Source organism: Salvelinus namaycush, chromosome 40 (genome assembly GCF_016432855.1).
Source record: "Salvelinus namaycush isolate Seneca chromosome 40, SaNama_1.0, whole genome shotgun sequence".
Taxonomy (NCBI): domain Eukaryota; kingdom Metazoa; phylum Chordata; class Actinopteri; order Salmoniformes; family Salmonidae; genus Salvelinus; species Salvelinus namaycush.
In genome coordinates, this window is record NC_052346.1 from 6,500,873 (window position 1) to 6,515,855 (window position 14,983).

At 42.8% G+C, this 14,983-nt stretch overlaps 1 protein-coding gene across 1 annotated transcript in view; it reads right to left on the minus strand.

Moving 5' to 3' along the window:
* Positions 1-388: 388 nt before the first annotated feature.
* LOC120033139 overlaps positions 389-14,983 on the minus strand; it is a 44,936-nt gene continuing 30,341 nt past the window's right edge. The window contains exons 39-42 of the mRNA XM_038979416.1: positions 13,167-13,355; positions 7,004-7,076; positions 6,754-6,862; positions 389-1,445 (exon numbers count right to left, since the gene is read on the minus strand). Coding sequence (XP_038835344.1) covers positions 1,401-1,445; positions 6,754-6,862; positions 7,004-7,076; positions 13,167-13,355 — 416 coding nt within the window. The 3' untranslated portion in view covers positions 389-1,400. The remainder of the gene's footprint in view (positions 1,446-6,753; positions 6,863-7,003; positions 7,077-13,166; positions 13,356-14,983) is intronic.

Consider the following 14,983-nt stretch of genomic DNA (forward strand, 5'->3'; position numbering starts at 1 on the left):
TGGTGGACTTTAAATCTTGCCGTACTCACCCAAATGCATCTTTTGGGTAGAGATAAAATAGTTATCCTCATGGGCCTATATGAAAGCAGAACACTAAGACGATTCTACACACAACTAATTGATCACTTTTTATGTAGAGATATGCATATTGATTGTTTAACTGTTTAGAGTGTAAAAATAACGTATAAGCCTATACTTAAAGTCAGGTTGTTTTGGTGAGAACTAGTGTGTGTATTTGTTTGTGTTATTGACTATGGGAGGGACAGCGACTACAAATCTGGTAATGACAGAGGACATTGCCATCAATCTCAAGCCCTACACTATTGTTCTCAAAGTACCTAAGGCAACTTGTGATTTGATGAATTAATATATTTTGATTGAATAACTCATCTCAAGTGTTCCGTGTTGCTTTCATTGGACTTGTCTCCCCAGACCCTGTTGCACAAGAAGCATAATATGTTTGAGTGTTTAATGTTCCCCTGTGTAGGTGCAGGTCAACTTCAACATTAGCTAATTATTTTGAATGTACCACAGGTGTATACTGATGTCATCAGTTTGTTTTCATTCAAGTATATCTGCTTTAGCTGTGTGTTGCAGGCAATGGAGATATTTATTTCAATGATCAAACAATAAATAAAGAACTTTAAATATGGATATCTCCCTTTACTCCCACTGTATATTCTTGAATATAGGCATGTAAAGACTTGGGTATCTTCATTAATTCCATGAATGTTACAAATGATCACCAAATTAACATCAAAGTATGAATTGTTTCCTGTGCAGTGAGTACTACATGATTATTCATACTGTAATTTTATTTACATCGCCAGTTTATCAGTTCATATATTTTAAAACTTGTGTGAGAGAAAATTGTACTGTCTGAAGAGAGAGTGAGAAGAAATGTACAATTCAAGGCTATCTTGGTTCTTGCAGAACTGTGACCTCCTCAGACCAATTGACAGTATGCCCAGAACATTGCTCTGGGAACCAAAACGAGTATCTCAGTTTCAAGTTCCCAGCTTTGAGAGAAGAAGCCTCGTCAGTCATGCAGGAATCTGTGTTAATAATGAATAATGTAAATCATGCTTATATGACTTGTTTGTGTAGCAGTATATAATGACTGAAAGGGAACGCCCTTTTTCAGAGTTATCACGCTTGGATTGAGTTTGTGAACCTCTCAAGTTAACCGATAAAGATGTATTAATTTACATTGAGTTTGAGGCCTTAGTGGTGAATTTCCACGACACTTGCTCTGTACAAAAAAAAAAGTTCTGAAACGTGACAAAACTGAAATGGAAGGAGAGTAATGGGGAAATATAGTAAGTGTACAGTATGCAATTTTGCTTCAGTATAAAACATATCTTCTGGTCTAAAAGATCAGGTCCTGCCTGTCCATCGGCTCAGTTGCGGTCCAAGTCCAGTGTGTTCTCAAACTCTGCAGTCATCTACAGAGAATGATAAAAAAAAAGTCAATGTGAATAAAATGTATTTTTCATGAATGCAAAACTACATTAAGGAACCAGAAAATGAATGCCATGATGATAATGAATGACATGCTGTACAACAATATTTTCACAAAGTCAAATTCATTTGTGTTCTAGGCTTCCTGATGCTTGTATCTAAACCAAATTAGATGGTTAGAAGATTGTTTTGTACATCAGTTGGGGTCTCTATAATCTACAATATGTGAGGTCCTAAACCTACACTACATCCCTAAAATTATGTGTACACCCCTTCAAATTTGTGGATTCGGCTATTTCAGTCACACCCGTTGCTGACGTGTATAAAATCGAGCACACAGCCATGCAATCTCCATAGACAAACATTGGCAGTAGAATGGCCTTAACTGAAGAGCACAGTGACTTTCAACGTGGCACCGTCATAGAATGCCACCTTAACCAACAAGTCAGTTAATCACATTTCTGACCAGCTAGAGCTGCCCCGGTCAACTGTAAGTGCTGTTATTATGAAGTGAAAACGTCTAGGAGCAACAACATCTCAGCCGCGAAGTGGTAGGCCACAAACTCACAGAACGGGACCGACGAGTGACGAAGCGCATAAAAATAGTCTGTCCTCGGTTGCAACACTCACTACCGAGTTCCAAACTGCCTATGGAAGCAACATCAGCACAAAAACTGTTCGTCGGGAGCTTCGTGAAATGGGTTTGCATGGCCGAGCAGCCGCACAAAAGCCTAAGATCACCATCCGCAATGCCAAGTGTCAGCTGGAGTGGTGTAAAGCGCGCCGCCTTTGGACGGAGCAGTGGAAACGCATTCTCTGGAGTGATGAATCACGCTCCACCATCTGGCAGTCTGACAAACAAATCTGGATTTGGCGTATGCCAGGAGAATGCTACCTGCCCGAATGCATAGTGCCAACTGTAAAGTCTGGTGGAGGAGGAGAAATGGTCTGGGGGCTGTTTCCTCGTTCGGGCTAGGTCCCTTAGTTCCAGTGAAGGGAAATCTTAACAATGACAGTCTAGAAAATTCTATGCTTCCAACTTTGTCGCAACAGTTTGGGGAAGGCCCTCACCTGTTTCAACATGACAATACCTTGGTGCATAAAGTGAGGTCCATACAGAAATGATTTGTCAAGATCAGTGTGGAAGAACTTGACTGGCCTACACAGAGACCTGACCTCAACCTCATCGAACACCTTTGAGATGATTTGGAATGCCGACTGGGAGCCAGGTCTAATTGCTCGACCTCACTAATGCTTGTGGCTGAATGTTTAGTTTACTAATTCGACCATTTCAAAAAAAACAAGCACGCTTAAAACTTGAAAAGTTGGTCCTCTTAAATGGAATGGAAGCAAGTCCCTGCAGCAATGTTCCAACATCTAGTGGAAAGCCTTCCCAGAAGAATGGAGGCTGTTATAGCAGTAAAGGGGGGAACAACTCCATATTAATGCCCATGATTGTGGAATGAAATGCTCGACGAGCAGGTGTCCACATACTTTTGGTCATATAGTGTAGCATAAAAGTGCATCCTTGTAGCTGTGTAGGCTACTATTGTCAACAGTTTTGCCTTGGGGTAAGTTGAGCCAATGGCCTTGGGGTAGGTTGAGCCAATGGTTTTATGCATAATATATTTAGAAAGTGTTATTCATATGAACTTGAGTGCATTTTCTATGTTAAAGAGCAGACCCCGTGGGGCCGTGTATACAAATGTAAAGCACGCAGGGGTCTAACCCCCCTTGAGGTTCTTAAGAGAACAGCCAGTGTAAAGCACGCAGGGGTCTAACCCCCCTTGAGGTTCTTAAGAGAACAGCCAGTGTAAAGCACGCAGGGGTCTAACCCCCCTTGAGCTTCTTAAGAGAACAGCCAGTGTAAAGCACGCAGGGGTCTAACCCCCCTTGAGGTTCTTAAGAGAACAGCCAGTGTAAAGCACGCAGGGGTCTAACCCCCCTTGAGGTTCTTAAGAGAACAGCCAGTGTAAAGCACGCAGGGGTCTAACCCCCCTTGAGGTTCTTAAGAGAACAGCCAGTGTAAAGCACGCAGGGGTCTAACCCCCCTTGAGGTTCTTAAGAGAACAGCCAGTGTAAAGCACGCAGGGGTCTAACCCCCCTTGAGGTTCTTAAGAGAACAGCCAGTGTAAAGCACGCAGGGGTCTAACCCCCCTTGAGGTTCTTAAGAGAACAGCCAGTGTAAAGCACGCAGGGGTCTAACCCCCCTTGAGCTTCTTAAGAGAACAGCCAGTGTAAAGCACGCAGGGGTCTAACCCCCCTTGAGCTTCTTAAGAGAACAGCCAGTGTAAAGCACGCAGGGGTCTAACCCCCCTTGAGGTTCTTAAGAGAACAGCCAGTGTAAAGCACGCAGGGGTCTAACCCCCCTTGAGGTTCTTAAGAGAACAGCCAGTGTAAAGCACGCAGGGGTCTAACCCCCCTTGAGCTTCTTAAGAGAACAGCCAGTGTAAAGCACGCAGGGGTCTAACCCCCCTTGAGGTTCTTAAGAGAACAGCCAGTGTAAAGCACGCAGGGGTCTAACCCCCCTTGAGGTTCTTAAGAGAACAGCCAGTGTAAAGCACGCAGGGGTCTAACCCCCCTTGAGGTTCTTAAGAGAACAGCCAGTGTAAAGCACGCAGGGGTCTAACCCCCCTTGAGGTTCTTAAGAGAACAGCCAGTGTAAAGCACGCAGGGGTCTAACCCCCCTTGAGGTTCTTAAGAGAACAGCCAGTGTAAAGCACGCAGGGGTCTAACCCCCCTTGAGCTTCTTAAGAGAACAGCCAGTGTAAAGCACGCAGGGGTCTAACCCCCCTTGAGGTTCTTAAGAGAACAGCCAGTGTAAAGCACGCAGGGGTCTAACCCCCCTTGAGGTTCTTAAGAGAACAGCCAGTGTAAAGCACGCAGGGGTCTAACCCCCCTTGAGCTTCTTAAGAGAACAGCCAGTGTAAAGCACGCAGGGGTCTAACCCCCCTTGAGGTTCTTAAGAGAACAGCCAGTGTAAAGCACGCAGGGGTCTAACCCCCCTTGAGGTTCTTAAGAGAACAGCCAGTGTAAAGCACGCAGGGGTCTAACCCCCCTTGAGGTTCTTAAGAGAACAGCCAGTGTAAAGCACGCAGGGGTCTAACCCCCCTTGAGGTTCTTAAGAGAACAGCCAGTGTAAAGCACGCAGGGGTCTAACCCCCCTTGAGGTTCTTAAGAGAACAGCCAGTGTAAAGCACGCAGGGGTCTAACCCCCCTTGAGGTTCTTAAGAGAACAGCCAGTGTAAAGCACGCAGGGGTCTAACCCCCCTTGAGGTTCTTAAGAGAACAGCCAGTGTAAAGCACGCAGGGGTCTAACCCCCCTTGAGGTTCTTAAGAGAACAGCCAGTGTAAAGCACGCAGGGGTCTAACCCCCCTTGAGGTTCTTAAGAGAACAGCCAGTGTAAAGCACGCAGGGGTCTAACCCCCCTTGGGGTTCTTAAGAGAACAGCCAGTGTAAAGCACGCAGGGGTCTAACCCCCCTTGAGGTTCTTAAGAGAACAGCCAGTGTAAAGCACGCAGGGGTCTAACCCCCCTTGAGGTTCTTAAGAGAACAGCCAGTGTAAAGCACGCAGGGGTCTAACCCCCCTTGAGGTTCTTAAGAGAACAGCCAGGTCAGTGAGAGAAGGGAAGAAGTCCATTTGAGCAGCAGCAACGGATGAGACAAATAGACTGAAGGACACTGAAGAGTTCCATTGATATAAAAGAAAACTAACATGTATTGGTGTGAAAGAGAGGCTATTATAGAGTAGCAGAGACACACAAGTTCATATCTGATGACATGGAGTCTGAGCTTGCTAAACATATCAAGAATCTCGCAGACCTGTTTCATGGGCTTAGTAGCCTCAAATGTAGAGTACTTGCCTACGAATTGAAACAACATCCCTGTCTAAGACAACTGGTCAAGAAATGGAAGAGTAAGTGATATTGAACAGAGAGATCTACAGTATATCGGAATGTAGGCATTCATTTAAGATATACAATATACAACAACCTCATTCATTTAATTAAACTTTGACCTACCAGCACCATCACCCACTGTCACAACACTGTCAGGGGACGCCATCACCCACTTACCCCAAGGTGGCTCAATTTACCCTGTCCCTATGCTCAATTTACCCCACACCGGGGGTAAGTTGTGTCAAGAAACCACTTTTTTTGGGACAAGCTGTGTTTTCAGACCTGTTATGTTTACATGAATTCAGATTATTTCCAGGGATGCACAACATCCTGAAATATACCGTATGTATACTGAACCTAAATATAAACACAACATGCAACAATTTCAAAGATTTTACTGAGTTACAGCTCATATATGTAAATCAGTCAATTGAAATAAAGTAATTAGGATTTCACATGACTGCCCACCCACTAATCAGAATTAGTTTTCTGGCACAAAATGTCTTTATTATAGACAGAAATACTGCTCAAACAATCGCACAGGTGAATAAGCCGGATGTGGAGGTCCTGGGCTGGCTTGGTTACAAATTGTCTGTGGTTGTGAGGCTGGTTTGACATACTACCAAATTCTCTATAACGACGTTGGAGGCAGCTTATGATAGAGAAATTAACATTAAATTCTCTGGCAACAGCGCTGGTGGACATTCCTGCAGTCAGCATGCCAATTGCACACTCCCTCAGAACTTGAGACATCTGTGGCATTGTGTTGTGTGACAAAACTGCACATTTTAACGTGGCCTTTTATTGTCCCCAGCACAAGGTGCACCTGTGTAATGATCATGCTGTTTACTCAGCTTTTTGATATGCCACACCTGTCAGGTGGATGGATTCTCTTGGCTAAGGAGAAATGCTTACTATCAGGGATGTAAACAAATTTGTGCTCATAATTTTTGAGAAATAAGCTTTTTGTGAATCTGAAAAAGTATTTATTATTTCAACCATGGGACCAACACTTTACATGTTGCGTTTATATTTTTGTTTAGTGTAGATAGCTTTGGTAGAAATAAAACTACACTCTTACAAAAAAAAGGTGCTATCTAGAACCAAATAGGGTTCTTGGCTGTCCCCGTTGGAGAACCCTTAAAATAACCCATTTTGGTTCCAGATGAAACCATTTTGGATTCAGGTAGAACCCTTTTGGGTTGCATGTAGAACCCTTCCACAAAGGGTTCTACATGGAACCTAACATGGTTCTACCTGGAACCAAAAAGGGTTCTACTATGGGGAGAGCCGCAGAACCCATTTGGAACCCTTTTTCTAAGAGTGTATATTTCCCTTGACATAGTAATACTGAATATCACAGTAAAGACCCAGAGGGGAAATTGCACTTACCACAGCAGTATCAATATTCTTAGGGCTTCCACTCCAACAATGGAGCACTAGCCATCTTTTCAGCTCTTCAAACACTTCTGGCGACATGAGCATCATCTTGTCTTGCAGTCTAGATGGGTGACAAAAACACATTGCAAAAATAAGGGTTAATTAAATCAGATTATGGATTATACCCAAACCAGAACATTGAAAATAAAATGTCTTCCTGTTATAGATTAAGAAATATGTAACGTATGAAGGGTAAACTTACACTGACACTGGTATGAAATATTTCTTTATGTATCCTGTGTCGGTGGGACTCTCCACTTCCATGGGCTCTGATGCTGGAAAACAAAATGGTGGACCAGATGGACGATTAAGAGGTGTTGTTTAGGGATGCACCGATATTACATTTTTGTCCGATACTGATATATTCCTTGCCAAAAAACCCCGATACCGATAATCAATATTAACAATTTTTAGCGGCCTTTTAAGCGTTCTAGTACAGTTAAATAGTTAGCACATACACACACAGACGCAGCGGTCTAAGGCACTGCATCTCAGTGCAAGAGGCAACACTACAGTCCCTGGCTCGAATCCAGGCTGTATCACATCCGGCCGTTATTGGGAGTCCCATAGGGCGGCACACAATTAGCCCAGCGTCATCCAGGTGAGGCCGTTATTGTAAATAAGAATTTGTTCTGAACTGACTTGTCTAGTTAAATAGAAAGGATACACACACACACACACCACTGACTAAAAAGTAATTTTGTTGGCATTTACGTACAGTGGCTTGTGAAAGTATTCACCCCACTTGGCATTTTTCCTATTATGTTGCCTTACACCCAATAATTAAAATATAATTTTTTTGGGGGGGGGGTTTGTATTATTTTATTTACACAACATGCCTACCACTTTGAAGATGCAAAATATTTTTTATTGTGAAACAAACAAGAAATAAGACAAAAAAACAGATAAACTTGAGCGTGCATAACTATTCACCCCCCCAAAGTCAATACTTTGTAGAGCCACCTTTTGCAGCAATTAAAGCTGCAAGTCTCTTGGGGTATGTCTCTATAAGCTTGGCACATCTAGCCACTGGGATTTTTGCCAATTCTTCAAGGCAAAACTGCTCTCGCTCCTTCAAGTTGGATGGGTTCCACTGGTGTACAGCAATCTTTAAGTCATACCACAGATTCTCAATTGGATTGAGGTTTGGGCTTTGACTAGGCGATTCCAAGACATTTAAAGGTTTTCTCTTAAACCACTTGAGTGTTGTTTAGCAGTATGCTTAGGGTCATTGTCCTGCTGGAAGGTGAACATCCGTCCCAGTCTCAAATCTCTGGAAGACTGAACCAGGTTTCCCTCAAGAATTTCCCTGTGTTTAGTGCCATCCATCATTCCTTCAATTCTGACCAGTTTCCCAGTCCCTGCCATATGAAAAACATCCTCACAGTATGATGCTACCACCACCATGCTTCAATGTGAGGATGGTGTTCTCGGGGTGATGAAAGGTGTTGGGTTTGCACCAGACATAGCGTTTTCCTTGATGGCCAAAAAGCTACATTTTAGTCTCATCTGACCAGAGTACCTTCTTCCATATGTTTGGGGAGTCTCCCATATTCCTTTTGGCGAACACCAAATGTGGTTGTTTATTTTTTTCTTTAAGCAATGGCTTTTTTTGGCCACTCTTCCGTAAAGCCCAGCTCTGTGGAGTGTACGACTTAAAGTGGTCCTATGGACAGATACTCCAATCTCTGCTGTGGAGCTTTGCAGCTCTTTCAGTGTTATCTTTGGTCTCTTTGTTGCCTCTCTGACTAATGTCCTCCTTGCCTGGTCCGTGAGTTTTGGTGGGCGGCCCTCTCTTGGCAGGTTTGTTGTTATGCCATATTCTTTCCATTTTTTTAATAATGGATTCAATGGTGCTCCGTGGGATGTTCAAAGTTTCAGATATTTTTTTATAACCCAACCCTGATCTGTACTTCTCCACAACTTTGTCCCTGATTTGTTTGGAGAGCTCCTTGGTCTTCATAGTGTCACTTGATAGGTGGTGCCCCTTGCTTAGTGGTGTTGCAGACTCTGGGGCCTTTCAGAACAGGTGTATATATACTGAGATCATATGACACTTAAGATTGCACACAGGTGGACTTTTTAACTAATGATGTGACTTCTGAATGTAATTGGTTGCACCAGATCTTATTTAGAGGCTTCATAGCAAAGGGGGTGAATACATATGCACGCACCACTTTTCCGTTTTGAATTATTTTTTAAACAAGTAATTTTTATTTATTTCATGTCACCAAATTTGGACTATTACATGAAATCCAAATAAAAATCTATTTAAAATTACAGGTTGTAATGCAACAAAATATAAAAAATGTCAAGGGGGTGAATACTTTTGCAAGGCACTGTATGTCCCCATTACCAGTAAAACAAAACCTATTTTTCACTTACTTGCTGTTTCATTGTTCATTTGTTCAGTTGTTTCATTCTCAACCAGGATTTCATCATGCATGTCAAGCAGTGAAGTTTCAGCTCTGTCTGTCCGTGGCCTCTCTTCCTCGGTGCACACTGTCATTGTGTCTTTTTCCATCTTGTCCAGCTGTGTACGTAACATTTCACGTAAACCCTGTTTCTTGTCTGCAGCGAAGTAGCGGTCCTTGTACCTAGCATCGAGCATGGTGGCGACACAGTAAAGAGGCTCAGAGAGAATACCACCGAATCGCTTGTTCACAGCCTCGAGTACTTTTGTAAGTTAACCCAACGGTCTGTGTCGGCAGTTTTGTTGAGCAGGCGTCTCAATGCCATGACAGGGGGTATCACGTCTGCTGCAGATGCAGTTGAGATGATTTCTCGAGTCAGTTGTTCGAATGGAGCTAGGAGTGTTCATGTTTCCAAGTTTCAAACATGTTCTCAAATGAAATTGAAATGGCAGCAGCGGTATGAGAACCAGCACATTCTTGAGCATGCAATACGGCTTTCCTCAGTACAAAATCCTCGTCGACCCGCTGTGCTGTCAGACTCATAATGCTCATGGGGCTGACATCGCTGGCCCAAATGACAGCCGTGGAGCTAATAGCAGTGACGCTCATGGATGTGAGTTTCAACAATAATGTGTAACTCCGGTAGGGCAACATCTGAAAAATAGTGTGCTCGACCAGTCGGCGAAAGCCAACATCATCCACGACAAAGCACGGTTGATTGTCAAGGGCAACGGATTCCATTATCTTGGCGTTAATGGGTTTCGCCTTTTAGTTGCTCACTGAATGTTCTTACTCTTTCAAATGACTGCTGGACTTGAACTTGTTTAGTTGTTGGAAGTGTGCGCTTAGTATTTTTCTGCTTTTGTTCTGTGTAGCGCTGTATTTTCTGTGGCGTCATTACGTCATCTACCAATGGTATATAGGTATGCACATCAGCTTTGACATCGGTTTTGCACATCGGAGTTAAACTAGACATCATGCCGATGCTGATGTTGCCATTTTTTAGCTAATATCGTCTGATTCCGATATGCTCACCAATATATTGTGCATCCCTAGTGTTGTTCATAATAAACATCCCCAACATTTTTACCAGACATCATGGTCATTAAGGGGATTTTAAACACAGAAATATAATGCCTAATCTTATCACTTCTATTTTCATATCAACATTAGATTTTTAATTCCTATAATTCTATAATGTGAAATCTATCATGACTTATTATTATTTTGTAAACACTTATATTTGATATGCCGATAGTCGATGTCGGTGCCCGCATGGAAAACTAATCTGTCTGTTTAACCTAGAGACTTTTGTTTTTTGCATGGACTGCGTCTCAATACACAACATCTGCCGATGATGTCGGTTGACCCCATCTGCGGTGGAAACAGGCAGTTCTACAGCAGAGTGACCCCATTATGGAAAGCTAAGACTCATGGCTGTTTTGCTTCACGGGACTCGTTTGAAGTCGGTCCCTTCGGCATGCCAACTTTGTTTTTCTTCCCACGAAAACATCTGTCAAGTCCGAACTGTTTAAGCCAGAAACAAAATCACCCCACTATGGAAAGCTGAGACACACACGAACGGGTCAGCTGTTTTGCTCTACGACACCCACAAGCTTAACCCCTAGGAGTCTAAGGCGATATCTATAAAGCTAACATATAGAATTGTTTTATTTTGATCATAAGATGGACCAGCTATTTTTAGGACCTCTGTAGGTATACCCAAAAAAAACTTTAGAACCCTTTAGAATTACCTGGATTTATGCATAAATGTCTCGTAAAATGTGATCTGTTCTTCCTCTAAGTAACAACAATAGACAAACAGTGTGCTTAAACTAATAACACACAAACTATTGTATTTTTCTTGTCTATATTGAATACATAATTTAAACATTCACAGTGTAGGTTGGAAAAAGTACCCCTAGGCTAATGACTTCACCCAAAGGAGTCAGCTAACCTGGAGTCCAATCAATGAGACGAGATTGGAGATGTTGGTTAGAGCTGCCCTGCCCTATAAAAAACACTCACAAAATGTGAGTTTGCTATTCACAAGAAGCATTGCCTGATGTGAACCATGCCTCGAACAAAAGAGATCTCAGAAGACCTACGATTAAGAATTGTTGACTTGCATAAAGCTGGAATGATTAAAAAGGTCTCTCAAAAAGCCTTGATGTTCATCAGTCCACGGTAAGACAAATTGTCAATAAATGGAAAAAGTTCAGCACTGTTGCTACTCTCCCTAGGAGTGGCCGTCCTGCAAAGATGACTGCAAGAGCACAGTGCAGAATGCTCAATGAGGTTAAGAATAATCCTAGAGTGTCAGCTAAAGACTTACAGAAATCTCTGGAACATGGTAACATCTCTGTTAACGAGTCTACGATACGTAAAACACTAAACAAGAATGGTGTTTATGGGAGGACACCACATAAGAAGCCACTGCTGTCCAAAAAGTTCGCAAAAGAGTACCTGGATGTTCCACAGCACTTCTGGCAAAATATTCTGTGGAAAGATTAAACTAAAGTTGAGTTGTTTGGAAGGAACACACAACACTATGTGTGGAGAAAAAAAGGCACAGCACAGCACACCAACATCAAAACCTCATTCCAACTGTAAAGTATGGTGGAGGGAGCATCATGGTTTGGAGCTGCTTTGCTGCCTCAGGGCCTGGACATCTTGCTATCACTGACGGAAAAATGAATTCCCAAGTTTATTGAGACATTTTGCAGGACAATGTAAGGCTATCTGTCCGCCAAAGGAAGCTCAACAGAAGTTGGGTGATGCAACAGGACAACGACCCAAAACACAGAAGTAAATCATCAACAGAATGGCTTCAACAGAAGAAAATACGCCTTATGGAGTGAACCAGTAAGAGACCTGACCTCAACCCAATTTAAAATGCTTGTGGCATGACCTCGAGAGCGGTTCAAACCAGACATCTTAATAATATTGCTTAACTGAAACAGTTTTGTAAAGATTGTTGGAATCAGCTAAACTTTGAACATTGAGATATTAAATAAATGATAGAGACAAAGCCTTGAATAGAAAGAGTGTAAAAAGCCAGAAGGCTTTGGAATGTGTTTGATGGAGGAGAGGAGAGCGATGTGTTGATATAGGGAAGACAGATGGATATCTGTGAGTCAGGAGGTGAGGTCAGTTCCCCTTAAGGGAGTAATCAGGGTTGCTATCTGGTTACCGTATTTCCCGTGGAGCCATAAACTGTAAGGAAGAGGAGTGTTTTAAGTAGGATGTATATAAACTGTGATGTCTGAAATGTTCTGCTGTCTGATTTTCAGCTGTACAGAACCTTTGGGAAGAATTAAACTTGGTTAAAGCTTCTCTAGTGTCCGTGGGTTATTTATCTGAAAAATAAGAACCCAACAAGATAAATGGTCCAAAAATCCTCCTGACCGTTGTGCAGGTCTGATCCGCAACTACAGAAAACGTTTGGTTGAGGTTATTGCTGCCAAAGGAGGGTCAACCAGTTATTAAATCCAAGGGTTCACATACTTTTTCCACCCTACACAGCGAATGTTTACACAGTGTGTTCAATAAAGACATGAAAACATATATTTCTTGTGTGTTATTAGTTTAAGCAGACTGTGTTTGTCTATTGTTGTGACTTAGATGAAGATCAGATCAAATTGTATGACCAATTTATGCAGAAATCCAGGTAATTCCAAAACGACGCTGAGCCAATTATGCGCCGCACTATGGGACTCCCAATCACGGCCAGTTGTGATCCAGCCTGGATTCGAACCAGGGTGTCTGTAGTGACACCTCTAGCACTGAGATGCAGTGCTTTAGCCCGCTGCGCCACTCGGGAGACCAACTCACATGGCCAAAAAGAAATCAAAATGAAGTATGGTTTGAGGTGTCTGAAAAGCATCTGAGAGATATAGGAAAGCATCAGGAACAAAAAAAACAACACCAAAAAGGTTGCTGGATGCTTACCCTCAGAGGCCCTGGTGTAGTACTTTCCGAAAGCCTCGTCTTTGGGGATGTCTGGGTAGAGGAAGTGGAGTGGGTTCTCTGGGATGTTCCCAGCTGCCATCACCTTGTAGTTGCGGATGATTTCAGGCAGAGAGATGACAGACAGCTTCTTCTTGGTATAGGGCTCCACAGCATGGAATACAGGCTTATCTGTGGAACATGGGTGATAGGTACAGTTGAAGTCGGAAGTTTACATACACCTCAGCCAAATACATTTAAACTCAGTTTTTCACAATTCCTGACATTTAATCCTCGTGAACATTCCCTGTCTTAGGTCAGTTAGGATCACCACTTTATTTTAAGAATGTGAAATGTCAGAATAATAGTAGAGAGAATGATTTCTTTCTTTCATCACATTCCCAGTGGGTCAGAAGTTTACATACACTCAATTAGTATTTGGTAATTGTATTTGGTAATTGTTTAACTTGGGTCAAATGTTTTAGGTAGCCTTCCACAAGCTTCCCACAATAAGTAGAATTTTGGCCCATTCCTCCTGACAGAGCTGGTGTAACTTAGTGAGGTTTGTAGGCCTCCTTGCTCGCACACGCTTTTTCAGTTCTGCCCACAAATTTTCTATAGTATTGAGGTCAGGGCTTTGTGATGGCCACTCCAATACCTTGACTTTGTTGTCCTTAAGCCATTTTGCCACAACTTTGAAAGTATGCTTGGGGTCATTGTCCATTTGGAAGACTCATTTGCAACCAAGTTTTAACTTCCTGACTGATGTCTTGAGATGTTGCTTCCAATATATTCACATAATTTTCCTCCCTCATGATGCCATCTATTTTGTGAAGTGCACCAGTCCCTCCTGCAGCAAAGCACCACCACAACATGATGTTGCCACCCCCGTGCTTCACGGTTGGGATGGTGTTTTTCGGCTTGCAAGCCTAACCCTGTTACCTCCACGCATACCGATGGTCATTATGGCCAAACAGTTCTATTTTTGTTTCATCAGACCAGACGACATTTCTCCAAAAAGTACGATCTTTGTCCCCATGTGCAGTTGCAAACCAGGTCGCTAGGTGTTTCGTCATTTTTTTTTTACCCCCCTTTTTCTCCCCAATTTCGTGGTATCCAATTGTTAGTAGTTACTGTCTTGTCTCATCGCTACAACTCCCGTACATGCTCGGGAGAGACGAAGGTCGAGAGCCATGCGTCCTCCGAAACTCAACCCAACCAAGCCGCACTGCTTAACACAGCGCGCATCCAACCTGGAAGCCAGCCACCCGGGAGGCAGTCTGGCTTTTTTATGGCGGTTATGGAGCAGTGGCTTCTTCCTTGCTGAGTGGCCTTTCAGGTTATGTTGATGTAGGAATCGTTTTATTGTGGATATAGATACTTTTGTACCCGTTTCCTCAAGCATCTTCACAAGGTCCTTTGCTGTTGTTCTGGGATTGATTTGCACCTTTCGCACCACAGTACATTCATTTCTAGGAGTCAGAACGCGTCTCCTTCCTGAGAGGTATAACGGCTGCGTGGTCCCATGGTGTTTATACTTGCGTACTATTGTTTGTACAGATGAACGTGGTACCTTCAGGCATTTGGAAATTGCTCACAAGGATGAACCAGACTTATGGAGGTCTACAATTTTTTTTCTGAGGTCTTGGCTGATTTCTTTTGATTTTCCCATGATGTCAAGCTAAGAGGCACTGAGTTTGAAGATAGGCCTTGAAATACATCCACAGGTACACCTCCAATTGGCTCAAATTATGTAAATTAGCCTATCAGAAGCTTCTAAAGCCATGACATAATTTTCTGGAATTTTCCAAGCTGTTTAA